Source organism: Vidua macroura, chromosome 1 (genome assembly GCF_024509145.1).
Source record: "Vidua macroura isolate BioBank_ID:100142 chromosome 1, ASM2450914v1, whole genome shotgun sequence".
Lineage (NCBI taxonomy): Eukaryota > Metazoa > Chordata > Aves > Passeriformes > Viduidae > Vidua > Vidua macroura.
Genome location: NC_071571.1, coordinates 114,113,475 through 114,140,243, shown reverse-complemented (window position 1 = coordinate 114,140,243; position 26,769 = coordinate 114,113,475). Strand labels below are relative to the sequence as shown.

The 26,769-nt window shown below is 37.3% G+C and overlaps 1 protein-coding gene across 4 annotated transcripts in view; it reads left to right on the top strand.

Annotated features, from left to right (window-relative positions):
• ST18 (ST18 C2H2C-type zinc finger transcription factor) overlaps window positions 1–24,169 on the top strand; it is a 50,962-nt gene extending 26,793 nt beyond the window's left edge. For all 4 annotated transcript variants that reach the window (XM_053977711.1, XM_053977739.1, XM_053977720.1 and 1 more), the window contains 10 exons: window positions 3,958–4,073; window positions 7,262–7,324; window positions 8,102–8,170; window positions 13,243–13,305; window positions 13,401–13,481; window positions 14,518–14,739; window positions 16,781–16,869; window positions 18,372–18,475; window positions 20,684–20,827; window positions 21,643–24,169. In XM_053977711.1, the coding sequence (XP_053833686.1) occupies window positions 3,958–4,073; window positions 7,262–7,324; window positions 8,102–8,170; window positions 13,243–13,305; window positions 13,401–13,481; window positions 14,518–14,739; window positions 16,781–16,869; window positions 18,372–18,475; window positions 20,684–20,827; window positions 21,643–21,783 (1,092 nt within the window). In that variant the 3' untranslated portion in view covers window positions 21,784–24,169. The remainder of the gene's footprint in view (window positions 1–3,957; window positions 4,074–7,261; window positions 7,325–8,101; window positions 8,171–13,242; window positions 13,306–13,400; window positions 13,482–14,517; window positions 14,740–16,780; window positions 16,870–18,371; window positions 18,476–20,683; window positions 20,828–21,642) is intronic.
• The last annotated feature ends 2,600 nt before the right edge of the window (window positions 24,170–26,769 follow it).

Below are 26,769 nucleotides of genomic sequence, written 5' to 3'. Positions count from 1 at the left end.
TGTCCCAGGGAGCCTTGATACATCCAGTGATGACAGGGCCAGAGGCTCTGTTTTCAAAATCAAAGACTGGCAGTTATCCTTATGCAAAGAAAATGACTGATTATATCTATTTCTAATTCATTGTTATCTGGTTCATATGCACAACAGTTGCTTAATTTTGGTGGTAATTTCCAGAAAATATTGTCTCTCTCTCTCTTAGCAAAATAGCCTGTCCAGATGCCCCCTTAAAAGAAAAAAAATCCAAATTTGGAAAAAGCTCAAAATCTCTCCAAAAGGAAAGCACTGAGAAATAACTAGAGCTGTCAGTTAGTTCAACTGTCAGTTCTCCAAAGATTTCAGGGCTTAAAAATGTTAAAAGTGCCAGATGCTATTATCTGTTATTCATGTTACCATTATGTTCTGGTCTTTGCTGAAATCAATATAAACTTCCATCTGTACATTAATGGAGTATCATTGCTTGCTTTCTTTCAGTAGTGTGCATGCATGAATACACACATGCTCTTTGCAGGAAATAGTAGTGCTTGGACCAATTGGGCTGGTTCTGATTTTTCTTTTAGTCTGAAATTCTTTAGATTTTAATGGCATTTAACTATAAATCTATTCAAATGGAAAAGGAAAAATTATACATACAGTTGGGCTTGAAAAGCTATGACAACCATCAACCAACATACCAGAAAGAGAGAAGTGCTAAAGGTGTTTTCCCAAAGGATTATCTCTCCCTCTAAAGATAAATAGCTGGAGAAGCACACAAGCCAAGATATGATGCTCTGCTTTTAGTCTTAAGTGCAGAGGATCAAAAAGTGATTGTTCTTTATTTCTGACCTTCTGTGTTTTGGACAGATGTAATCCCTTTTGGGCCACATGTAGTGATGTAAGGTTCTAGAAAAGCAGAGTTTCAGTATTCCTTTGCCTACATGTCCTTTGCACTATCCTGATTTTGCAGCTTCTACACATATGAAGATTTTATGTTCCTTGAATAACACCGAGTGTCCCTCAAGGAACTAAGAAAATTACTAAAGGTGACTAAAGAAGTCGCCTATTTAAATGTCTATATATCTCCCTTACTCCTGTAAAATATCCTAGGGGGAAAAAACTGTATAAAATTGTTGTTGTTTCTGTATGTATGTGTGTGTATAGCTTTAGTTTAAAAAAATTAGAAATCTTAATAGCTCAATTCAGGAAATTCACCATTAAGATTTGAAAACAATCTACTTATTTAAAGATAGAAAATGAAAATACTGCAATTCTAAACCCTCTAATATCAGTTATACTGGTGGCTATAGGTGTACTCCTGTCAGTCTTCACCATGAAATTTCTTTTTATTAAATTACTCAGTGAAACGAAGCTGTGAACGGCAATACCGTAGCATTTTGTCAAACCTTGGATATACATAATTCTCCATCAGTCTGCTCTGTGCAGCAGGTATCAGACAATGACATGATGAATAACTCACACACACACACACACACAAAGTTTCTGGTCCATCACCAGCAAAAGATCAGGATATCTTTCATTTAAAGAACACAAGTTACACAAATGAAAATATTAACTGAGCCTGCAGCACAAACAGTTATGGCAATACTGGTGTGCTGCAGGTGCATCCTGAGGTACATGACCCAAATCAGGATAACAGTGGAGTGCTAGAAGGTCCTTTTCACCACCCCATACTCCAGGCTGCTCTCAGAAGAAGTGGAAGAGGCTGATGTATGCCTGGTTTAGATGCATAGGATCCAGGCAAGGCATGCTTTTAATTTTTAGGAACACACATCAGTTCAGTGGTGCAGATGTAGCCCGGCAGAGTTAGTTGTTAGACAGGAAACTGATAAACCACCCTTCTTTAACCTCAATTAAATTAAATGGAAACCATTTTACCTGTGTTTTTCAAAGTTATTTTGACATCTGATACCTTCTAGATGGCAATAGGGGTTAGCATTTTTTATGTTTTTTTATGTTTTTATCAAAAGCTCCTTGGGGAGCTTTTAATTTTACAGTAACTTGTACCAGTGATCCCTGTTTGTGTTTGAAAGAAAGGTAGGTCAGAACTTGTGGATAGAAGTAGTCAGGAATTCAGATACCCATGGCAAAATCACCCCTATATGCCACTGCAAAATTACCCCTATATGCCACTGGGAACAAATTTTAACCCAGTATTTTCTTAATACTTTTTAAAATGTATCTTTGATGTTTCTTGGATCTTGAACAAAGCTGACATTCATTTTTCCTCTTTTGCATTTTAGTGTTTTAGCTTCCATGTTTGGAAGCCTTTCAATCATTTATTATTTCTGCACTAACTCCAAGACCTTCGGTAGTTGCTAATTTTTTCTGTTGCTTCCTTATCTGATGTTCTCCTTCAGAAATATAATTCCCCAAGCCTGAAATATATGAGGGTTTTTCTATTTATTTAAAATAATTACTCATTAATTACTGTGAAAGAGTGTTTAGTAAAGCTGAATATATGTATTTTTGCTTTCTATATTTGTATCAGATTAGATTATTCTCAAACAAATTAACCCCACAAATGTGGTTGAAATAATCAGTAGTAATTGATACAGCAATAATATGCATAATTTCTATATGCATGTGAAGTGTGAGTTACAGTAGGCAGTAGGTAGCCAGCAGCAGAACGCAGAAGAAAGTCATGTTGAGGATCCAGCCTCCAAACAGGCAAAGATGAACTGCCAGAATTGAGGACCATATGGAAGCTTTATCAGAAGAAACACCCCTGCAGAGCTTACAAGACCCAGGAGGCAGAAACTCCATTTTCAGTCCAGATTCGACTCAGTCCTGCACTCTGTGTTAACAGCTCTGCAGACAAGCCTGCTCCTCTGTCCTGGCACATTTGTCAGCTGCACAAGCCCAGAGCGTCCATGGCACCAGCACTGTGAGTTTAGCAGAGGCTGGGACCTTCCCCTCTCAACCACGGGCAGCAGTTTCTGCTTCTACAGATGGTAATCTCTGGGAAACACCTGAGTGTTGGAATGGAATCACAAAACCAACGTGAAGTCCAAGAAGGGATTAATAGAGGTCTGATAATTGATGCTATAAGCTTTGGAGAATTCTCGAATGATAAAATAGCTACAGAGCATCCCTCCAAAAAGAAAATACCTGTCTTTCATAAAGATAATAATAATTGGAGGCATTAAGTCTCAAAACAGTAAAGACCAAGTTATTTTGAAGTTATCAAAGAAGACATTTCAGAAAACAAAAATGCAATTTCATTCCAGGACTCCAAGTTTCCAAAATGCCTTCCCAATAGAGTGAATGCTCATGATTCATTCCATCCACCAAACAGCATGGTAGCAGTAATGATTTAGATTTACAAGTAGTAGAAGTCAAGAACTACCCTTAGCAGCCTGCTAAAGCTAAAAAGCTTCAAAGCTGTTTTGTTCTTTATGGTTTTTATTTTAACAAGAATCTGCTCTTTCAGTAAGATAACAGGACATTCCATTCAACAGACCTAAAAACCTTTGGATTAACATTTGCTTATGTAAATAACACTTCTTAAAATTTATTATTGCAATTTTGTAATTTTTGGTGCAATGGCCACCACTTCAACTGTATTCAAAAGTCAGCAATGTAGTTACACAGCAAATAAAAAGAACATAACTGCCAAAGTCTAGTTTGGCTCTACCAACAACCACTTCTCTTTTCTCTGTGTACTTTTCTTTGGCCTTTATCACCATCTTATAAAACAAACACAAATTTCTCCTATATATGGCTTAAATTAGTATCTGCTTTCAGAAATATTTACACAACATTCTTAAAAGTCTGCCTGTAGGAACCTGAAACTATGATATACTAAACTTTCCTAATTTCTCTCCATCATTTCTTTTTAATTTCTTTTTTTTTTTTTTTAAGTTTACAAGAGGTTCCCTTCTTGCCATGGCAAGTTGTTTCTTGAATGTGTGGGAGGACTTGAAGAGAAACTGTTTGTTACATTCTCATCTAATATTTCAGAAAGATCCAGTGAGCTCTCCAGAAAACATGGAGGAAAAGAAGTACCCAGGAGATGTCTCCATACCCAGTCCTAAACCCAAGCTCCATTCAAGAGATCTCAAAAAGGAACTCATCACGTGAGTCACAAAAAATGCCACATTTTCCTTTGCCCTGGTAAAGACTGGCTATGCTGCTGTTCTGACTTCTGTTTTGAAGTAGATTTGCAGGAGCTGAGCAGGGAGACTTGCACAATTCCCTGCTAGTTAGTTCCACATCGTGGGTACGCAGACATGAGGTTTGGAGCTGCGACAAGCCAGAGGTCTGTGCCTGGAGGTCTGGATAGATTAATGACTAAATTTATACTGGGTGCCACTCCTTATTCCTCAGATAGATAGGTAACAAGTGGGCAACAGCTCCTTCTACAAAATACAAAGTTTCATAACATGCTATAGATTGCCTCTGCTAATGCTTATATAATTAAATAAGCTTTAATTGAACAATCGTTATTTTAGATCCATTTCTTAGAACTTGTGTAAAAGCAGTTAGGATTTCTCAGACAGAAAACATGCAGAGTTCATAAAGAGACAAAATACAAGACAAAATGGGGTTTTCCAACCTGTAGGAAATAGGTTTAAGTCCTACATCTGCTTCCTTCCAAGCAGAATTAGTTATTCAGTCCCACTGAAAATCCAGTGGCTGTAGAAATTCACAGCCTGGGACTATAGGCTAATACTCTCTTCTCCCAGTTACTGAGATGCACTTGCTCTGTGTTAAGTTCCAAAACTTTACTATCTAGAACAGCAAACAGATTCTATTAAATCAGTCTGCAAACAACAGCTTGGTTCAATTTAGAATTTTTCACTAAAATTGTCCCAAGCAGCTCATAACACAAGTCACTTTTAAAAAATACTATCTAGGCTCTTCACAAAATCCCTTTGGGTTCACATCAATATAATTTTGATATTAACATAGAGTTTTCACTATAATAGTTAGCCAGGACTCATCAATCATTTATGGCACATTTCTTTTTTGTCCCAAAGCGGAGCAGGTCTCTCTGAACAAGTGTGGTCTGTATCACTTAGTGATGATAGCCCATAACTGCAGGTTCACCCGTAAATAAACAAGTCACATCACACCAACTTGTGTCCTGCTCTCCAGACTCCGTGGCACTGAAGCTGTTAGAGCTGCCTGTGTCTAGAATTTATATTTCCCTGGGGCAAGCAGCTGTGAAGAGTGATTCTTTCCCCTCATGTCATGCAGCCTGCATGTTGTCTACTCACCACATTATATCTGCAGTCATAGTTCATGACCTAAATTGCTACATGTCAGGTTGTCTTGCCTCTTCTTCTAAAACAAATGCATACAAAAATCACAAAATTATTTGCTGAAGGCTGATGGCTTTTCTTTTGTAGTATTTATTCCTTTGTGATACTGACCTGTTTTGAGATACCTGTAATATACTTTTCTACTCTCCTAAACAAAGTATTTACTAGAACAATGATGAGCTTACAGTGGTTCAAAAAGTATCTAAAAACAGGTATCTAAAATGTAATTGTGCCAAAAATTAAATAAAGAATAGTTTTAATTCATCAGAAGAATCTGTAGGCAATATAGAGATCAGACTACATTCCTATGATCCCACTGAGCTCAGATATTTTACTGAAAAATTCAGTACAGTTGGCTCCATCATGAGGAAGCTTTTAAAATGACATAAGCACTTGCAGAGAAAAATTTTGAACGTGGTTAGCACAGTTGGAGCAAACTACTGTATGCATCCCGCCATCTAGCATGTGCTTTCTATTTTTCCATGTAAATTCTATTGGCCATAATGACATCACTCAGGTTGAAATGGGCTATGAAAATGAGGCTGATTTCTTCCTAAGGCTTTTTTACAGATTTGAAAAAACTTCCTAGCATTCTGCCAGCGCAGAGAAAATAGCCAGGTGAGCATCTCAGGCACCCCTCTTTCATTAGCATGGAGCACTAGCTAGCAGTTTTTGTGTAGCAGCTGCTTGCCCTTTTTATCCATATTCCCAGTGAAAGAAAAATAGGTAACTCTCCAGAGTTGGTGTTAGAGTGTTTTAAATATTATATTTAATTCACCTCCTCCTCCATGCACAAGTTGTATTTCTTGGTATCTTTCCTCTTCTGCAGAGGACTGTGTCCCAGCTTGACTTCAGTGCTACAACTGAAGAAGGGCTGAGGAAAAAGAGAAGCTATACAATCTTCTCCAGCATACCTCCATCTCTTGGTTTAAATGAGTGTATCTGTTCTGTTAAACGTACACCATTGTCTTGGTTCCAGCCAGGACAGGGTTAAATTTTGCAGTAGCCAGGAGATGAGCTGGCTGAGGGTTATTCTATAACCTCACCCAGGGAGAAGGTTGTCCTCCCAGTCAAGTAAGCTTGGCAAAGGGAGTGGTTGGGTAACGCCAGTTCTGTTCTGAGCAGTCATTTGCCTATCTTGTGCACTTTCTTATGGATATTTTTGCTGTTACTATTAATTTTGAATGAATTTTCATTCATTCATTTTGTTATCTCATTGCTGTTTCCGGTGATTTGCTCTTATCTTGAGATGTGGCTTTCACCTTTTGTGCCTCCAATTCTACTCTCCAACCTGCCACACGGGAAGGAGGAAGGGGGGGGGCAAGTAGCAGCCTATGGGTTAGAGAGTCTTGGTGGGATCACTAATTTGGAGAGTACCATTCCCAAACCACAACAACCACCTTTGTATCACTCCTCAGTTCAACTGAGAAACAGCTTGAGAAAGTTTTGTTCTCTTTCAGAACTTCAGATGTGTGATATTGACGTGCTTTCTCTTCTGCAAGCAATCCTAACACTTTTCTAACTTGTATCAGTGAATAAATATTGGATATGTTTCTAAAGAAGGTGCCTTCTTTAGAAGTGAAAGGAATTATTTTAAATATTACTGTTCTCTGGCCTCCAGTATTTTATACTGGAGGTCAGATCAGAAACTTCAGCTCCAACATTTATGAATTGCTGTGAAAATTTTGTGCAAATAATAAAACAGTCTTTTTAAGAACCCACTTTATAAGCAAAATACCTATGCAAAGGTAACTCTACACAGATAAAATAAGGGTTTTAATTATTTGCATTGTAGAAATAGGAAAAATTCTTTCCCTCTGTGTGTCAATTAATAATTAAAAAATAGAAGTGAAGTTTTTCTAGATGACTGCAGTGTCGTGACAGTGTGTAATGATGAACGTGATTGCCCTAAGGATCATTACATAATTCACTGCAGAGTGTGGTGAGCTATGTGGTGTATTATATATACTCTAATTTCTCATTCCTTCTTCTCTGCATAGCTGTCCAACCCCAGGATGTGATGGTAGCGGTCATGTAACAGGAAACTATGCCTCACACCGCAGGTAAGAAACAACAGGAAGCCTAAAACAGGAAATAGAGCTATTAGCTCTTGTCATCTTTGAACCTTTTTGCACTAACCATGGATAAGTATTCAAAACCAATTTGCAGAAAACAATCCACAGAGAAACGTGGCTGTTTTTCCTGATTTTTTTATATTTGTGAAGGTGTGGACTTAATACACTGAGGCAGTTAAGCAGCTTGTTACCGTAGCTGCATTTCTCAGCTGAGACCTGCAGATGAGTCATTTAGTGAAGTTTGCATTTCCCTGAGTGTACAAGCAGTCTCTATACAGATGCTGTTGCATCTGACTACAGGTTTCTGCATACCTCTCTATGAATGGCTTTGAAACTCATAATCTACTACTATAACCTGAGGATATTAAATATTTTCCTCAAAATAGCCTACTGTCAACCTAGGCGTTGAAACAACAATTTCCTGCTTTTCCCTTGGGAGCAGAATGGACGTGTTTTATGCCTTCTACCAACCATGTGGGCCAGTTCCTCTAGCTGTCCTTCATATAGGAAACATAAAGGATAGATTCTGTGTACCACTGTCCCCTCATAGCAAAGCAAAGGGGCTAGAAACTTTTGTCCCAAACTACATACATTTTTTAGTGATTTAAGAACCACAGCCTTATGCTGGTCCTTCTTTGCTGAGAATAAATATTTGATAGTATAACTTTAACTAATATAAATCATATATTGTCTGGATGTTGGTGTTTTAGATAAAAATAAATGCTTTGGTTTAGTAAAATATTTCACATCAGGTTTTCTTTTCAGTGTTTCTGGGTGCCCATTAGCTGACAAGACATTAAAATCCCTTATGGCTGCTAACTCTCAGGAGCTCAAGTAAGTATTGACAATAGCACAAATGTTATTGTTCTTTATCTTCGACAAACATGTTCCTTGTGTTATTGAAGTTGTAAATTTTAATTGCTCTAAGTGGTATCAAACCTTTTTCTGAAAAGTGTAGTGAATTGGTTTGAAAGCTTTTGAGTTAAATAAAGTTTACTTTCCTCCATTTGTCTTTCTTTATTCTTGTACCCCTTCATTTTCATTAATTAATCAGGACCTGGGGGACAAAAATTGTGAACACTAGGGAAGATGCACTAGGGAAGATACAGTTTCCTCAGTATTTTTGAATCAGAGAGGAATAGAAAATATCTAGTATGTAAGACAGATCTGGCAACTGATCCACATAGAATTAATTGGAATTATTTAGTTAGAAGTAAATCTAGTTAGAATAAATCTAAAAATGAGACCAGGATACCTGCAAATCCTTTTTTTATTTGTCACTACCCAATACCATGGGTTTAATGCCACTGAAGCGGGAATCAAGTCATATGATTTTGTGCTGGCATAATTCTCACCATGAAATGTCACTTACAAAAGGACTGTGGAGGCTTTGCTATATAGACAGATGTATAGGGACATATGAATATTTCAAAAATCTGTAGTCAAGAGAGGCACTGGCAACCAGTCATCTAGTTATTGAATTGGCTTTGTCAATAAGGATGTGGGGAAAAGGGAAGGATAATTAGAGTTCTTTCATAGCTTTCCCTCTGCAACTTGTAAATTGGATCCCATAATAGATGGCTTGGAAAAATTCATGAATGCACGTAAAAAGGGGAGAACCCCGTGACTGTCCTTTCTGTCCTTTAGGCTCATCCCTAGTCCAGATAGAAGAAAATAAAGTCTGATCATGGCACTATTTTCCTTTTCTAATTGTATTAGTAGCAGAAGGGAATATGTTTAGGCTTGGAGCAGTGTTTGGCTTCCCCAGATCAAATGTTAGTGGTCTTATTCTCTAGCCTTACAACTTCAGTTATAATTGAAATGCTGAACTGATGGTATCTATGAAGCTGAATGTACAGGCGATGCAGTAAAATAGCAAAAAAAGACCGTTTATATAGGCAGCTGTCCAAAGCAGTTCACAAAGCCAGTAGGTAAACTGGCACACTGGCACAATGCTGCATTTTTTGACATTTCTGATCCTCAAAGGTATAAAATTTAGGTTTTGTTTGTTTTAAAAGAGCAGAACGGTTTGCAAGGAACCGGCTTGCAAAAATGCTGACAAATTTGAAGTCATTTGCTGAGTCATATATATTTGTCCCTGCTTTTATTGGCTTTCTGCCACACAAAGACACTCACACAAATATTTTGAATAGTTGCTCCTCATGCATCACCCCCCCCGCCCCATTCATGTGTGAATAAGTAAATTTGCATACCAATATGGTTATTTTTCCACTAAAGCTTCTAGAGTTTTGGTCATGCCATAAGGAAAGAGGAGCAACAGCATATGACTTAAATGACAAACTGCACACTGTACGCCATGTATAATAAGTGAGTTGTGAAAGACAAAGTCAAAGTTCATGGACATTTCACAGACAGAAATATGTTGCATAACGCAGTTAGCATTTAATTTCAATTAACTAGAAAAAGAGCAAAAATCAAAATCTGTTCGCAGACAATTTGCAAAAGGAAAAAAGGCTAAATAAAATTATTTTCCATAAATGTACCACCTTAATTTAGGTTTTTGCAAACGTAGTTCAGGTGGTATTTTGAACAAAACTTTGCTTCTGTCTAAATTAAATGTTTTTCCACAATGCTGCAATCGTACTTGTGCTGGTATAGTGATATCAATAGTTAATTGTAGAATTGCTATGTGAGCAGAGGGCATAAATGCTCATAGAATCCGGCCAGGAAAGTACCCTCATGTAGTTAGGCATGAATATGAAAAAGCTGTGTATTTTTTCCAAGTGTTATTCATGTTTAATTTGCCAGAATCAAGATAAGATTTTGGCTTTAATTATGAAACTCTATGCCAGCAAAGATACAAGGCTTCCATGTGATCCACAGTTTGGAAATAAGGAAGATCTGCTCAGAAAGTGGGCCTGTGATTCAGATTCAAGAAAATATCTATATGAGGATTCTTGCTGCTCAGAACAATCGGAGGTGGTCAATTTAAAACATAATAAGTTTGGTGATGACTCAGATTTTAAAGCTAAAAGGGATAATTGTGGCTGATATCCTATTTAATCAAAGAGCTTGCTTATCAAGCCTTAAATAATTTTCAATGTGTACTTTAGAGAGGTATTTACTTACTATTCAGAAACTTTTAGGAATAGGTGGTCAGTCCTACCCTTAGACTCATTTTTGCAGTGGTTAAATGTCAATTTTTAGGAGAGATTTGAGCTGGTTTTTTTTTTTTTTTTTACATGGCTTCCACATAAAACATTAATACTGAGTTATACTGCCTTCCTTAGGCAGTATAACAATTTCAGAAAATGGTTTTCTCAGCTGACCTCTATGGGTTTGCCTTGACTATAGTTCATATCCAACACCAATGGTGAGCTTTGGAGGGAGAAAATGTACCAGAAGTGCTCCTAAAGCTGCATCTCAGTGTTTAAATTTTACATGTAGTTGTAGTTCATCTTCCTAAAGAAAAAGCAATCCTCTTGTTGGAGAAAGGGACAAAATAGGAGGTAGTCAATGCCCATTTGCAAGAATTTATATATAAAATCATTGAGAGATTTATTTTTGAATAACTAATTTGGAAGAATTGTAGAACTTGTAGCTGAGGGTTGACATCTCTTTAATTTGATGTCCTGAGACCTCTGGCCTTTCGATGTAAATCTTATTTTCTTGGCTCTGCACAGGAATTCATTATAGAGGATGAGTCCCTAAGCTGGGGGTACCAGTCCAAACACCACTTAAAAGCTGATGAACTTTCACAGCATTACTGATGGAAAGGCAATAGGGTTTTGGTGTATTTTTTGTTCTGGAATTTCACAGTCCATACAAAGATATAACCAATATTTAGAAAACCCAGCCCAATGATCAAGATTAGGAGTCTTGCTGATGAAGCTTTTTACTTATTTGTCAGTAGCCCACCTGAAATATCTTTTTACAGTTTCATTAGTCCTGATAATATCTCAGCCTCAAATCTTCAGTGGCCTCCAGAACAGGTTTGACTCCAATCCGGTTGGAAATCTGACTGCTGCCACAAGTGGTAACTACAGATGGGGTGATATAAAATTTAGTTCAGTGTCCTTTTTAAGTATATTCACAACTCCCAGACTTTCAGATCTGAATGTCTCACACAAAGAGCTTTTCTTGAATTAAAGTCCACCTCTATTCTATGCAGGGAGGCCTTCCATCTGTGATCATCTGATAAAACAAGTAGCCAAAATTAATTTCCTCAGTTTTTGGCAGGTGTTCTGGATTTACTTGTGAGCATTCACACTCTCCAGACATCTGCCCTTGCTGCCTGCTCCACATGACATTGTGCCCAGTCCTTGTCCCACACTTAAACAGGTCAACATTTAGTTCTACACGGTAAAGCATGCCCTGGCACTCTGCAAACCCCCACCTTTACCTTTGCAAGTCATTACACCAAAAATATTTTGTTCACTAAGTGTTGTCATGAAATGTTTTGATATTATCTTTAAAAAAAAAGTCACCCCTTCCTTCATTTGAAAGAATTTGCTGAATTCTACTTCAATTAATGCATAAATTTGCTCATGTCCAAAAGAAGTCAGATTTTTTGACAAATTAATTGTTCACAGAAAGCTAGTTTTAAATATTCTATGAAGAGATGCACCTGCACACTCAGATTCTATACTCAGTGCTATTACAATTATATTTGTAGGTGTTTTCCATGGCAGCCTACCAATGATTAGATGAAATCATGAATCTCTAACTCAGGAAAGATTCAGTAACAACTGAGACCCTTAAGAGCATATTGAACCCTGCAAGTTTCCTTAATGCCTTATGTAATTCTGATACTCTGTAAAAATAATAGCATTTCAAAGTCCCTTAGGGTTGCTTAGTATAAAAACTTTGTGTTGTATAATACAGAAACATAGAAAAGCCTGGCATAGCTTCTAAGGCAAATGTTTTTGGTGCTGCTTTGTTTGCAGAGGTATGCTAATATTCTCTAAAAAATCCTCAAACCAAACCACTCCACAAATATACAACAGCCTTAAATTTAAAAAAAAAAAAAAAAAAAAAAAAAAAAAAAAAAAAAAAAAAAAAAAAAAAAAAAAAAAAAAAATATTTCTCTACTTCTGAGATGGAAGGTGTTACCAGTGAAGTCCTGCTCCAAACCCCACAGAAGTCAGTGGAAGGACCTACTGACCCAAGCTGGCTTTTGGGGTATAGCAAGCAAGAAGCCCACCCTGCCAGACTGCTGGCAAAAGCATAGTAACCAGCAGGCTTTTTTTCTTTTTATTGTATGGATGTTTCAGTATTAAACATTCATACTTGAAAAGGCTTGTTTGTCACACATACACAGAGAAACCCCTTAACTATGAGAAATAGGCATAATCCAATTGCTCAGCTGAACACCCAACTGAATCTCAAGTGAGAAAGTGATGGTCCTGTGGTATGCTTACAATGCTAGAATACACATATTATTAAATTCAAATTCTGGATACCATCTACTGATGCCCAAAAGTAAAACTGCTTCTCTGTTTTAATTTCCCTTTCTGTAAATACTGGCAAAGTGCTTATTTATATCTCTACCTGAAAACATCATACCAATAACAAACAAACACAAAATAGCAAATTTACAGATAGATCTATATCAAACTGCTTTTTTCTTCTCTTTGTAATGTTGATTCTGCACAAGGAAAAATGTTTGATGCAAATATTGATATAAACTAACTAAATCAACACATCATATACAATGTATTTCACATTCCTTATTAAAATTCTGCTATTAAAAAAAATCCCTCCCCAATAAAAGGGTGTCTCCTTATTTAAGAAAATTTAAAAAAAAGCACCAAGAGTTATGTTTAGTTATTCAACAAAAGCTCTGATGTTCTTTTTTTCCACTCTAGACAAAATAGAGATTGTACACATTATTTACTCTGTATCTTTGTGACTGTATTTTGTAAGCTTCCTGTATTATTCCATAGGTGCCCAACACCTGGCTGTGATGGCTCTGGCCACGTGACAGGGAACTATGCATCCCACAGAAGGTAACAACCATCCCATCACATGGGGCTGCAGTGCTCAGGGCTCTCGGCTGGCAGCAGCAGAAAGAGGTGGCTCTTACTCTGTGTGCTTCTTTCAGCTTGTCTGGCTGCCCTCGTGCCAGGAAAGGAGGTATCAAAGTCACTCCTACCAAGGATGAAAAAGAAGACCCTGAACTTAAGTGAGTACAGAAGCAGGGGTCCACCACCAGTGCAGGGAGGGAAATGGCCTGTGAGAGTTCAGGGCTTGAGGGAGATGCCCCAGTTAATCTGAACCATGTGAGAATAGTGCCCAGAGCTGGTACCAAACCAAGTGTTTCTGCTTCTTGTGGAGTTGGTGGAGTCCATCACCTAGGAGACTGAACACTGAGGAAGGATTGCTGTATCTGCTTGTATTGCTCCAATTATTTTAAAGAGTGCTATGCAAGTGCCAATTGGTTGAAAAATTTGGCAAAATGAAGGAAAATTATTACTGACTGAGGTGAAACACGTCACCTAATTAAATCAGAGTGATACTTTAAAAATATGTTCCAGAGAACTTAAATATCTGTGAGTCTCATGTATTTTCTATATCTATGAATGAAAATTTCACTTAAAGTGAAAACTGGAAACTCAGTAGAGATTCACTACAGTCCTGGCTTGAATGCACATTCCATTAAAATTTGTAAATGGTAACTTCCAGAATATAAAAGTGAAGACTTAGTTGTATGGAATGTTGTCTTAATATTTGCTAATGATATATGCAAAACTGCATAACACTGACAGAGCAGCACAAAAAATCCCCCTCTCCTTTCTTTGCAAGAATTTGCATGGATTTCCATGCAAGTTTTCCAGTCACAGGAACCCACCCTCTGCTTCATACCAGAAACCAAGATAGAAAGGAGACAATGTTGACTTTCCATACACTTGAAGAAGTATGATTTATTGCCTGTGATAGAATTTCAATTTTCTTTTCAGGTAAAATACTATCTAAATTAACGTCTTATTTTCTTAGTCTCTACAACTTTATTTTAAAATGCCTTATTTTAAGATCAGCTGAACCCTCATAATGCAGCTTGACAAGAGTTGAATGCCCTGGTATAGTGTGCCACCAAGGACCAAGTATTACTCCATTAAAGCAAAGTAGCAAAGGCAGCCAGAATGATTTTCTTGGGAATTTTTGTGACTGTCTTTGCTCTCTCCAGTGAAAATGAGTCTTCTTTTGCTGTGTTTCTGTAGATGTCCAGTGATAGGCTGTGATGGCCAAGGTCACATATCAGGTAAATACACTTCTCATCGCACTGCTTCTGGTTGTCCTTTGGCTGCCAAGAGACAGAAGGAGAGTCCTGTCAATGGGTCTTCGCTATCCTGGAAACTGAACAAACAAGAGCTGCCACACTGTCCTTTGCCAGGCTGCAACGGGCTGGGTCATGTTAATAATGTTTTTGTCACCCACAGAAGGTATAACTTTGTGTTTTCTCTTTTCATTTTTCCTTAACATTCCACTCTGAATTGGCAACGTGTGAGTTTAGAGTCAGAATAAATTGTGCTAAAGTATTTTGAGTAATAACATTGCAGCTAAAGTAATACAAAATATTACTTTGAGAGGCTTAAACTTTTATGTCTCTTTCTATGTTCCCATTAAAGCATGACATTCCAAAGTGTTCAGATTAGCACAGTGCCTATGCATTTTAAAATTAAGTAGAGTCCTTTCCTAGGGAAATACAGAGTTGTATCTGCATATCTTCCAAAGAAAAGAGAAATATCATTGAAATGTCACCAGAAAAGTTTTAGCCAAGAGTCATTAATTTAATCTTTCTACCAGTGGAAAAGTTATTTTCATAAACTTTGTATTTGAACAGTGAAAGTCAGACAAAGGAAAAACAATAAGCATGCAGCACTTCTATGGATCAAAGAAGTTCGAAGTTATAACAATCTTACAAAGAAAATTACCATTGCAGAGAAGGAGTCACACATATAACTAACAACAATAAGCACCATCTATCACTGTGAAAAATAATAATCTGACTGTATTGAATAAAAAATAATCAAAGACTCTGATTGGCAAGTTTGGTTTTCTGTCTTTAATAATAATTAAGTCTACATTCTCTATCTCCTTTGCTTTCTTCCTAACACTTTGAGCCAACTTTTCTGAAACAAGAAATGACCAAGGTCATTTGAATAAATTCAGTTAGAGACCAGTGTTATCCTAATTTTATTTCCTACATCCCATCTAAAAGTCTTTTCTTTAGGACACTACTGCAAATTGTGGCTAATTAAGCAAGTAGCAAAAACTGTATTTTAGCTGGTAGCAATTCATAGTACAGATGATTCCTGTCCCACATAAGACTGGATCACTCTCAAGATCATCTTAGTTAAAATGACATAGCAAATTTAACTTTGTTTGATATTCTTTCCTAGGACATTTGAAACCTAACACGTAACTCATGGCTTTCAAACAATCTCACACTTAGTTATCTGCTCTGGGCAGAGATAATAAGCAGAAATTTAGAACTGAAGAACTAGCATCTTTCCCATATAGCTTTTAGCTAAGCTAATGAAAGCTTAGGTTTTGTTGCTTTGTTGTTTTTTTTTTTTTTTTTTCCCTAAGTGGAAATGCCATGTCTGTTAGGATTCTCTTTTTAAAAAAATTTTTACACACACACACACACACACACACACACACACACACACACGTCCACACACATCAACCATTTTCCTGTGGAACAAAATTTTCTCTCTCTTCTTACTCAGCTACACCTAAAACCAAATCCTTCTGAGAGTTCTTCAGCATATGGGTATTTCTTCTTTGTTATTTATAAAGACAGTATTAAGACAGTGCAATTCCTCTTAGCCCTTTAGTGGGCTATAAAAATTGCCTCAGATAATTACCAGCTGATGAAATTGTAAGCTTTGAAATAGCAAAATGTAATTTAATGTGAACAGTGGTTAAAACGCAAACTGACTATATAATAGAACCATTCAAAAAAGCTATTACAGCCTATAGGGTATATCCAGAGTTATTATTGTATTGATCATTATTATGTATCAAGAAAGTGATACAATAATTGTGCACTGTGGGCATCAGCCCATTAATTAATTTTTTTTAGGATAGTAAACTTGACATTTTAAATACCATACTCTCTTCTCCTTTGGAGCACAATCCCTTGATAAAAACAGTTTATAAGTGTTTGAATTTAAAGAATTCCGTAAATGCATCTTCATATAGCTTAACAATAGTTGCTACTGCAATTTTGATTATTTTGAAATATGCTTAAGAGTTGTTTACTCATAGATTGAGATTTCTGTGCCAATTTTCAAGCTGGAATATACAGCTAAATGACTCTTTATGAGTTATGTCATTCCCCGAAGCCATGCTATAATGGAGATACTGATGTGACCTTAGGTACAGAGGTCTATCCAAGTGCATGATAATATTGCCTGAAAGGATTGTTGCCATTTTCAAGTGGGTGCTAATGTTTTTTTTTCCTATCTGTTTCAGCCTGTCTGGTTGTCCTCTGAATGCACAAACCATAAAAAAGGGCAAAATTTCAGAAGAATTAATGACTATCAAGCTTAAAGCAAGTGGCGGTAAGGAGATCTGTAAAAAATGATGACATTTATTTAGATAGAAGGGCCCTGACTCCCATTTATACTTGTGCCCCTTTATGCCATTCTGGCATTAATTCTCACTACTTTGTCTCTAGCAATAACAAATCTCTACTAACAATAATATTTGCATGAGAGATTATAAAATTATTCTCATTTACATCTTGATAACTGAACATTGAGGATATGCTCTTGTTCAAGAGCATTATTTTTTTATTTAGGTATTCTTTCAGTATCATTTTTATTAATAAACAATTAGTTACAGATCAGGAGGACTTAGCTATCTGATGAATAAGGTAAGAAGGGAGAAATATTGTGGGCAGAAATTGACTCATCTCTCTAATTTCATTCCTACGTGGTTTAGCATCTATGCAGTGTGTGTGCAATTTAGCTAACCTAAGTGCAAAGCAATAATTACCAAAGAGTTGCAGGGGGAAATGTGTAGGAGTCTCCCTTCTTATACAATGTGCTTTAGCAAGCTGGGCATTGAGCCAGGATTCAGGAAATTTAGTCTTTAGCCTCCAACTGCTGAGGAAAACGGTTGCATTACTGCTTACAGATTTCTCATGCTAGCTCCCCAGTAGACTCAGTTCTAGGCTTTAAAGCAGTAACAGCAATGGCACAAATCTCCAGGCAGAGTTGGGCTCAGAGTGATACTAAGCAGAAACAGGCACATGTACTTGCCAGCAGCTGCTACAGCTCGGTGTTTTTCAGGACAAGGCTTTCATTAAATAACTGAAGTTTTTTTTCTTTGCTATCTAACTTGTTGGGATGAAAAAGACTGGCTTCCTTTTTTTTTTTTTTTTTTTTTTCTCCTGTAATACTTGTTGGCTTTCTGAAAATTTCACCCTTTCCTCTTATTTAAACTTCCCTCTTTATCAGATATAACTAAGGCTGTGCTTACTGAAGTTACTCTGCACAGGAACTTGCCCTCACAGAGATTCTTGCAAGATCAGAAATGGGTACAGATGAGTGAACAATTATAATACTAGTGAAGATGTTGCCCTGGTGTGTTTCCTGAAAAAAGAAGGGTTGCTGTTGTATTCTTTTTAAAACCAAACCAAACCAACCAACCAACCAACCAACCAACCAAAGAAACAAACAAAAACCCCACACCCAAGCACCATAAAAATCTCCGCACGTTTTATGATAAACTTTTATCTTTCTGGGATTTTTTTTCCTTTCTGTACCCTCCAGCTTGTAGTTGCATGATGCAATGAAAAAAAAAAAAGAAATTTTGAAAAAATTAGGACTAAGATAGCCCCATCTATGTTTCAGCTCATATAGATGTTTAACGGGTAGGAAAGAATTTTGACAGTAAAATCAAAGTAAAAGGCAAGTTAAGGATCAATAATTTGTTAAAAAGCTTATTTTCCTGTGGTTAAGTAACAGGTAAATAAGCTTGTTACTCATTACATTACTACTTACATCCATTTACATGTGGACATTTTAAATCTGATATTGTTATTTTCAACTATTTACAGGTATTGAGAGTGATGAAGAAATAAGACACTTGGATGAGGAAATAAAAGAACTGAATGAATCCAATCTTAAAATTGAAGCTGACATGATGAAGCTTCAAACTCAGGTATGCCATAAATGTGAAATCTTTTCCTAGGCTATGTTTAAGCACGATAAATAAATTAAATGCTATGTAAATGTTTAAAATGTTTAAAAATAGCTAGTCTCCTCTGCACTCCTTTTTCCAAGATGTTGCTTTTTGTTGTTTTCTGTAAATGAGCAGCAGATATTGTCTCAAAGATCTGGTGAATGAGAAATTCAGGGAAGGTTGTAGCTAATTTTAGCAAGCAGACATGAAACATACTTACTAAACAAAACATTTGTTTTCCTTTGTTGACCAAACATCTGCTTACCAAACCATGGAAGTCCTATGACTTGAGTTTTTAGGGATAATAATTCCTCTTACAAACCCTCTCCAAGTCTTAATGAGAGCTGACTTTAATGAGTTCTTATGTGTACCTAAGAAAATACTCCTAGTTTAGCTCACCCACTGTCAATTATTCAAATAGTTTGAATTTTGCCTCCAGGCAACAGCTGGTTAAAAATGTATAACTTTTGCTAGTTTGTGTAGCAAACTGTTTTAATAGGAGTTATGGAAAAGAGTAATTTTCTTTCATTATTTTGTATACTGGAGAGATTAAGTTGGCTTTAATATGCTGATAGTGGTTCTATGGAGTGAGCTGTATAGCTTCATCCCTTCGGACTCTCATACGCACCTGGAATTTAACCTGGGCAGACTGGGTAAAAGCATGGGCAGAACCTTCAGAATTTTCAGAATAAGAAGGAAATAAAATTAAATCTGTGAACTATAAACCCATGCTGATCTAAACCAAACTGAGTGTAACCATACCTGCCTGTATTTGCACCACATTGGAATGAGCAGTGTTGACTCATGTTGTTTTTGCAATAACCACTGCATGTACAGTCTAAACAAGATAGAAGCCTGTGCCACCTGTGCTGGATCTAAACAATCTGGCTTCACACTACAGCAGTTGTGGGGATATCCAGCCCAAACTGCACTGCAGGGAGGCTGTGCTCACTGTCTCAGGACACTTGGTTCTCTCTGGTGGTCACTGTGCTATTTTCATGGAGATTGCCCAGTTTATGCAGTCAGATTTCTTCTCCCTGGACTTTCTCCCTGGTGAAAGCACCTTGACCAGCAAAGCCTGAACTGAACTACAGGAGAAACCATAAATCTCCTACCTCCTTTTACTCTACCCCAGCCAGGTGCCAGACTGCTACAAACACCCTCCAGAGGAGGGGTTGTAGTGGATGACAGGCACACAAAAAGAGGTTTCTCAGACTGGGGAGTTTTGCAGTGCGACTGTGTGTGAGCAAAGGAAGTAAAGTGGCCACAAGCAGGAGGCAATTGAGTAGTGCAAAGAGGTGCATACTAATATGGAAGGGAGGGTATGGCAATTGTGGATAGGACTGCACTAGTCAGTGCCTTGTGGAGCTGTGGCAGGGCACAGAGATGGCAGCCCTTGGTTCTGACCTGCTGAGCTGTCTGCTCCCGAGACAAGGAGCAGGGCAGGAGGGAACCAGACCCTGCCATTGCTGGTTTTGTTTTTTCAGCACTGCTTTTGACATCTAAGCTTTCAGATCTGAGTATATCCCAAAGCTCTCACTTTAAAAAGATACCACTTTTTTCTGTCTTGGCTGCTTTTTCCTGCTCTTTCCAATACTCTCCATTCTGTTGGTCAGAGATCATCTTTGTGATACGTGCTCAGCCTCTCAGTTTCCTTTCCACTCTATTTTTTTCTCATTGTTCCCAGCACCAGGCCTGTTTCTAATCCCAGCCAGCCCAGAGCTCACCCAGGAGCAGGGCAGGAAAGTAGCACAACAGCTAATACCCGTGCCCTTGCTATTGTGGCTGAGCAGCAGGGATGCTGTAAGAGCAGGATAGCAATGTAAACATCAACCTCCTTTCTCCTTCCCTCTGCCAGCCCTGAGGCCACACTCCATCCCAGCTCCACACTGACCCTCCTCTCCAATCTCAATTCCCTCCTCCCACTCTGAGGCACTCTAGTGCCTTGCTGCCACAAGGTTTCTCCATGAACAGCAGCAAAGTCCGTCATTTCAGAGCAAGTACAACCTGTTCTTTGCTCTGAATGATCTGTGGAGAAGTTATGTCTCTCCTACAAAAGCATAGCTGAGTTTCAGATTCATCATGGCCTCTCTTGCAATCACCCACCTGATATTTTGGGTTCAAACTTCAGTAACAATGCTGCCAAGGGTTTGTCTGTCTGTGTTTGTGCCTGCCTGTCTCTTTTAGATCACATCTATGGAGAGCAATTTGAAAACAATAGAAGAGGAGAACAAACTCATAGAGCAGAACAACGAGAGCCTGTTGAAGGAGTTAGCTGGCTTAAGCCAAGCCCTTATCTCCAGTCTCGCTGACATTCAGCTGCCACAGATGGTAAGCCCACAGCCAGCAAGTTAACACCTTCTTTTGAGACAGTCTTGCCAGCACTCGAAGCAGATGAGCAAGCTCAGGGACTAGCAGGAGCACTGGAGCTGCATTAGCAGAGAGCATTTTTAGGCTGATTTGCTTTGCAGAGATGCAGGATCATGATGTCTGCATGGTAGTAGGTGCAGTTACTTTCAGGAATACCAGCCCTGGTATCTCTGCCCTGTACCAGGGCAAGGCAGGCTTTTCCCTCAGACCTCCCTGTCTGAACACCCACCCTGCACAAAGAGTGAAAACTTCACTTCAATGAGAATCCTTATTTACTCAGCTCCCAGATCAAAACTATAACCTGTTTCATACAGATGATTTTTCTGGAGACAACCAAGCTCCATCTTCTCAAGAATTTCACTTCTTACTTTCAAAGAAAGGCCAAATCCACAGAGGTACTCCTGTTTCCAGTCCCCTTTCCAAATGTCAAGAATGCCACTGGAAGATTAAGAAAGGACAGTTAGGGAGAATGTCAGTCATAATCCCAGAGACAAATTGGCCACAAAAAAAAAAAAAAAAAAAAAAAAAAAAGTTACACTAACCATAATACCATAATATCTCCAGCTCTTTTTCTTGCTTGGAGAGAGTGTGGATTCCCCAGGACATGCAACTCCTTTAATTTCCACAACCCTTCCATTAATTTGGATGGCTGCCCTGCTTATGACTTCTCCCCATTTGACATATCACTCCTTTGACATGCTTTGGGGTTGGGTGTTTGGGTTTTTTCAGCCTTAATTTTACCTCTTACAATTATAATCTGTTTTGTCTCCATTTAGGGGCCAATCAGTGAGCAGAATTTCGAAGCATATGTAAATACACTCACAGACATGTACAGCAATCTGGAACGGGACTATTCCCCCGAATGCAAAGCTCTGCTGGAAAGTATCAAACAGGCAGTGAAGGGCATCCATGTGTAGGATGTGAAAGCTGCTGGGCAACAGAAATTACTTAACAGCAGTAAACTCCAGATGGATCTGTTAGGAGTTCATGTACTGCTAAGGGGTGTAGGTTGCCATGCTGCATTTACAATTGCAACATTGCACTAATTTTTTCCCAGCTGACATAAAAAAAAGAATAAAACCACAACAGACTATTTGTATTAACAGCAATGCACTCTGTTAGTATATTGTATTTATTTCAGTACAATTTCTTTTTTTTTCTTCTTTTGCACTCAGTTTTTGTAAAGTGAATGTAAAAAGTGTGTGCGACTATTTTTTATATTTTTTATTTATTTCTAATCAAAGAGTTGGTTTTTTTATCTTTTAACAGCATTTTTGCGGCCTGCCATATTTTTACAAATGTGTTTATTAATTTATTTTCCAATGGGATTTTAAATAGACTGAAAGCTATACTGTAAATTAAATAACTTGCTGGGTTTGTACAGGAAGAAAAAAAAAAACCTATGAAAGTAACAAATGACTGAACCGTGGTTCTAGTTTTATTTTCCTCACATCCTGCTTTTTTATAATGGCTTTGTATCAGAAATGGGTTTGCAGTAACATGAGATGTGAAGATGCATGAAATGAGAAGATAAATGGTGCCCACTAGTGGGGAACTTGGGCTCGTAAAAGCACAGTATGCTGGAAAACAGTGTGTTAAAGAATATGTTAGCAATAATGAAATATAGCAATCAGCAAAGCACTTGACTTGGCTGTGTGATTTAGCCTATGAGAATGATTATTTAAAATGTTTCAAGAGAACTTCAGATTTATTTTACCACTGCAGCTTTTGTTCAGAGTTAGCTCATGGAGGGAAATGACAATTATTTCTAAACAAGAAGGGTAATTAGGTAGGTACTGGTACTTTTTTAGTATGAGATGTTGAGATTTTAAGCAAGTGACCAGTATTGCAATGGATTTGGATTTAAAAATCGCAAACACATCCCAAGCTAAAGGCTTTGTACATAATGAGTCGAACACATCTCCCCTGAAATGGCATTTAATACTGGTTTGAAGGTAATGGCAGCTGAGAAGGCAGCGGTCTGGAGGGCAACAACACCCCTCTGGCACCACGGTGGTCGCTTGTCCCTTTGAATGACCGGTAGCAACACCGTGACTGGTTTCTCCCATCCTTCTTCACTAAGACTAGGCTGATACTGAATTTGTCACCAGTCTTCTGGTAGGGTCCCAAGTGCTACAGAGCAGACAGACGGGCGGAGGTGTGGACAGACGAGCACTTGCGCAGAGGTGCGGGCGTGCGCCTCGGTATCTGGTTAGCCTGGGTGTGGAACTTCTGAATCCGTCAGAAACTAGCGGTTGCTATAACAGAGGCAATGTCTATTTCAGGGATTGTAAGTAATTAAGCATTGTTTCAGAAGTTTTTTTTATATTTATTTTTTTTAAGAAAAAGGTATAAACAACCAGCTAAACTGCCTTTTTTGTATGCACACACACCTCATGTGCATATGTGCCTCAGTGTAAATGTATACATGGATCTAGCGTGTGTTTAATTTTTCCGTGCTATAATGAAAGTGTTTATTTTTATTAGCCGCATTTATATTTAGATTGAATATGATGGCATTCACAGGCTTGACATATACAATTATATTATTACTGTTCCTGCACAAAAGTACTATTCAGAAGTGATTCAACTCTCATGCACTGTGGTCACTGTTCTGCATTAGGTGGGGCTTGCTTTTTGTTGGGGGGTTGATTCAACTCTCCGATCTTAGTTTAGACAGGGGAAAATGTGTGTTCTTAGGAGCTGTGTTTATTTTTAAATTGATTTTTCAAAAGCTACCATATGTGCTGTCTAATATAAATAGGAGAACACCAAACAAAAATTTGCTATTATTGTTCTTGCTAAAAACTCAAAAAGCAAACATTTGTTATACTTGTTAAATGCATACAAAATGAGTTCACTCATTACAAAGACTAAAGTTTAATTTACTAAATATTTTAAGAAATTTGTTATATATTTTATTTAAGTAAAAAAAAAATCTCTTACTGACCTATGTATTTATTATTATGATTTACTATGGCTTCAGGTTAATTTATCTGTGTTTGGTTGTTTGCTCAGGATGTTCTGTGAAGTATGTTTGTATTTATTTGCCTCCCTTGTACTTGATGTGTTTTGTAATGTGCACTGTTTTTTTTCTTTCTGTTTTTCTTTTTTTTTTTTTTTGGTGTTTAAATGCATTGATGAGCTATACTGTAAATTAGACCTTTTGTAAAGAGCAATGATGTATGCATTTTTTAATTTGGAGTAGTTTGTATACTGTTTCTTCATACAATTAATATTTCTTACATCAAAACAACAAAATTGTGTTCTGTGCTGTACATTTGGTGTATGGTAGGAAATAAAATTGATAATGAAATATTGCAGCAAGTTTGTTGGGTTTTTTAACCTCTGGATGCCGACTTATATTACACTTTCTTAACTGCACCTGTCACTATACAATGTGTCAGATGTTTCACTGGCTTTGTGTACAAAATGTGTCATCCTCTTAAGTAAATTTCTGATATAAATAATTTAATTAGTGTTTTACTTTTGTCAATTTGAAATAAGGAAGAGAAAAATAGAACCGCTTAAGAGGGCCTTTTCACTTCTCAAGGGAAAAGAAATTCAAAATGATACTCACTGCATTATTTAATGCATTCTTTTCTTGGCAGTTGTAGACTTCATTTATACTGATAAAGTACAGGATTTGTGCTGACCTTTAACAGCTGCTAAATGATGTTTAAGCATAAAAGCCATTGTAAACTTTCCAGCAATTCAGAACCGCCCACTGTTCCAACGTAATTTTCTGCTGAGAATTACAGTGCTTAGACATTGCAGAAATAAAAATCTGCTGGTTTTAGAAAGACAATATTTCCATCTAATGGACTTTCTTTTTTCAGTGCTCATTGTAGCAAAAACAGGAAACAGTTTTATGTAGAATGTGTGCTAATGGCTTCAGGAGCATTTCTTGTTGCAGATTCCAACTTTCCACAGATAGAGAATAATGTTCATTTGGAAAGTAAGTCAAATTTAAATGCCATAAAGCAGCTGATAATTATTTGCTTGAATTGACATATTTAGATAAACCAAAATGGACTGACACATAAAAAAATTACATGTCCTGCATTTAGCTAGAAGGGAATTTAAAATTTGTATCACATGAATCTGGGATGCTCACAAATCTTGCCAGGTTTGAAGCTGTAGAGTCACAAAGGGCTGGAATGAAGACAGATCTGTCCTAGGAAGCTCTGCTCCAGTGGAGTTTGGAGTTTGCTTTCTTCTAGGACATTTATACAAGGGCACCATGAACTGGTGCTTTTTATTAAGCCAGTTATTAGTTATCTATGTAATACGACAATTAATATAAAATAGTATTTTTAAGGGTTCTTAAAATTTACTATTAAACTTATGCTGTGGATCTTCATATCATGAGACACTACTGGGACAGTCTCTTCTCACACATCACAGATGAAGCAGAAACAGGTCTGTCTTAGCAATGTGCCTTAATGCTAAACAGACAAAGACTGAGGCCAACATTTTCATTTTGTCTGGCTGCTTAAATTCAAATCACAAATTTAGAGAGCCTTATTGTCAGACAGACAACTCTTCTGTCATTTTCAAAGTTCCATAATAAATATGATTATCTGCTGTTTATAAGATTTGGGAAAGGCAGTGATATGTGTATGTTGGGCTCTGCATACACCTAAGAAAACTATGCTCTAATCTCAAATATTTCCAGCAATCTAAGACAAGGATTGTGAGCAGAAAAACACTTTTCCTAGTGGTTTTGGATAGGAATATGATATCCACAGTTAAGTGATTAGATTATTATTATCAAGAGACAATCTACATTCATCTTTAAACAACTTGCTCTGATAATGTTTTGGTGCTGAAATTACGGCCTTTTTCCATTTAAAAAAAAAAAAAAAAAACACAAATCACTTAACCTATATTCATTATTAAACTAATATAAGCTGGGGATTTGGAGATATCCCAAAACAACAAAACCCATTGTGCTTGAACAACCTTTCAAACCATTTTCATCTTTTAAGTTTCAATTTTTAACAACTGTTCTATAACTGTGCCTATATAACGGGGAAAAGTACTTAATTCAGTAAAAATGCATAAATTCCAATTTTTGAATTAACTTGAATTGAAGCTTTAAATATTAAAGAGAATGAAGGGGAGCAAGAACAGTCAACATCTGCTGTCCTGACAGCTCAGAATGCCTATTTTCTCTCTTAACTAACCATGATGAAGAATTTTGCGTCTATGATGTAGAAAATAGATTCTGTAGAAAACAGATTCTGTTTTCTACTGCAATTTTATCTCTATTTACTAATTAAGCATCTCTTCTATCTTGCTGACTTAGTGTATATATCTAACTGTGTCATGGCTTTTCTACTCAATGCCCCTTTGGGCATTTGGATTCCTCCTGTGTTCATTCAGTGCAATACATTCTACCTGTCTTGGAAATTCTGCTACGCCTAAACTTTTTTTATGATTTATGCAGCTGTGTAACTTGGATGCTGCCAGGAGATCTGTACCAGGCAAAGTCCTCTGTTCAGCTTGCTCAGGATACTGTGGGATGATAGAGCTCCATTTAGCTTTTGTGTAATGTAGGACAGCGACCTACTTTCAGTACCTTTCAATATCTCGTTCTGGCTTGGTTTTCTTCTGTCTCTTTTGCTCTAGTAAGTCTTAGACAGCCAAGCTTACACATAATTGCATCGGGGATTAGTCTGATTTCCTGTCTGACTTCATGGTACAAATTGCTTCAACTGCATTTCATTCTTAACAAATGTTCCCAGGGACATTGTCTAAGTAAATCTCAGGACTTTTCAGTTATGTGATAGCAATTACTATTTAGGTTGTTGCTGTCTGCTCCTGAAACTGTTACTGCACAAGATTTTTTCCAACCAGCTTTTGGTGCCCAGCTCCAGCTTTTGGTGCCCTGCTTCACA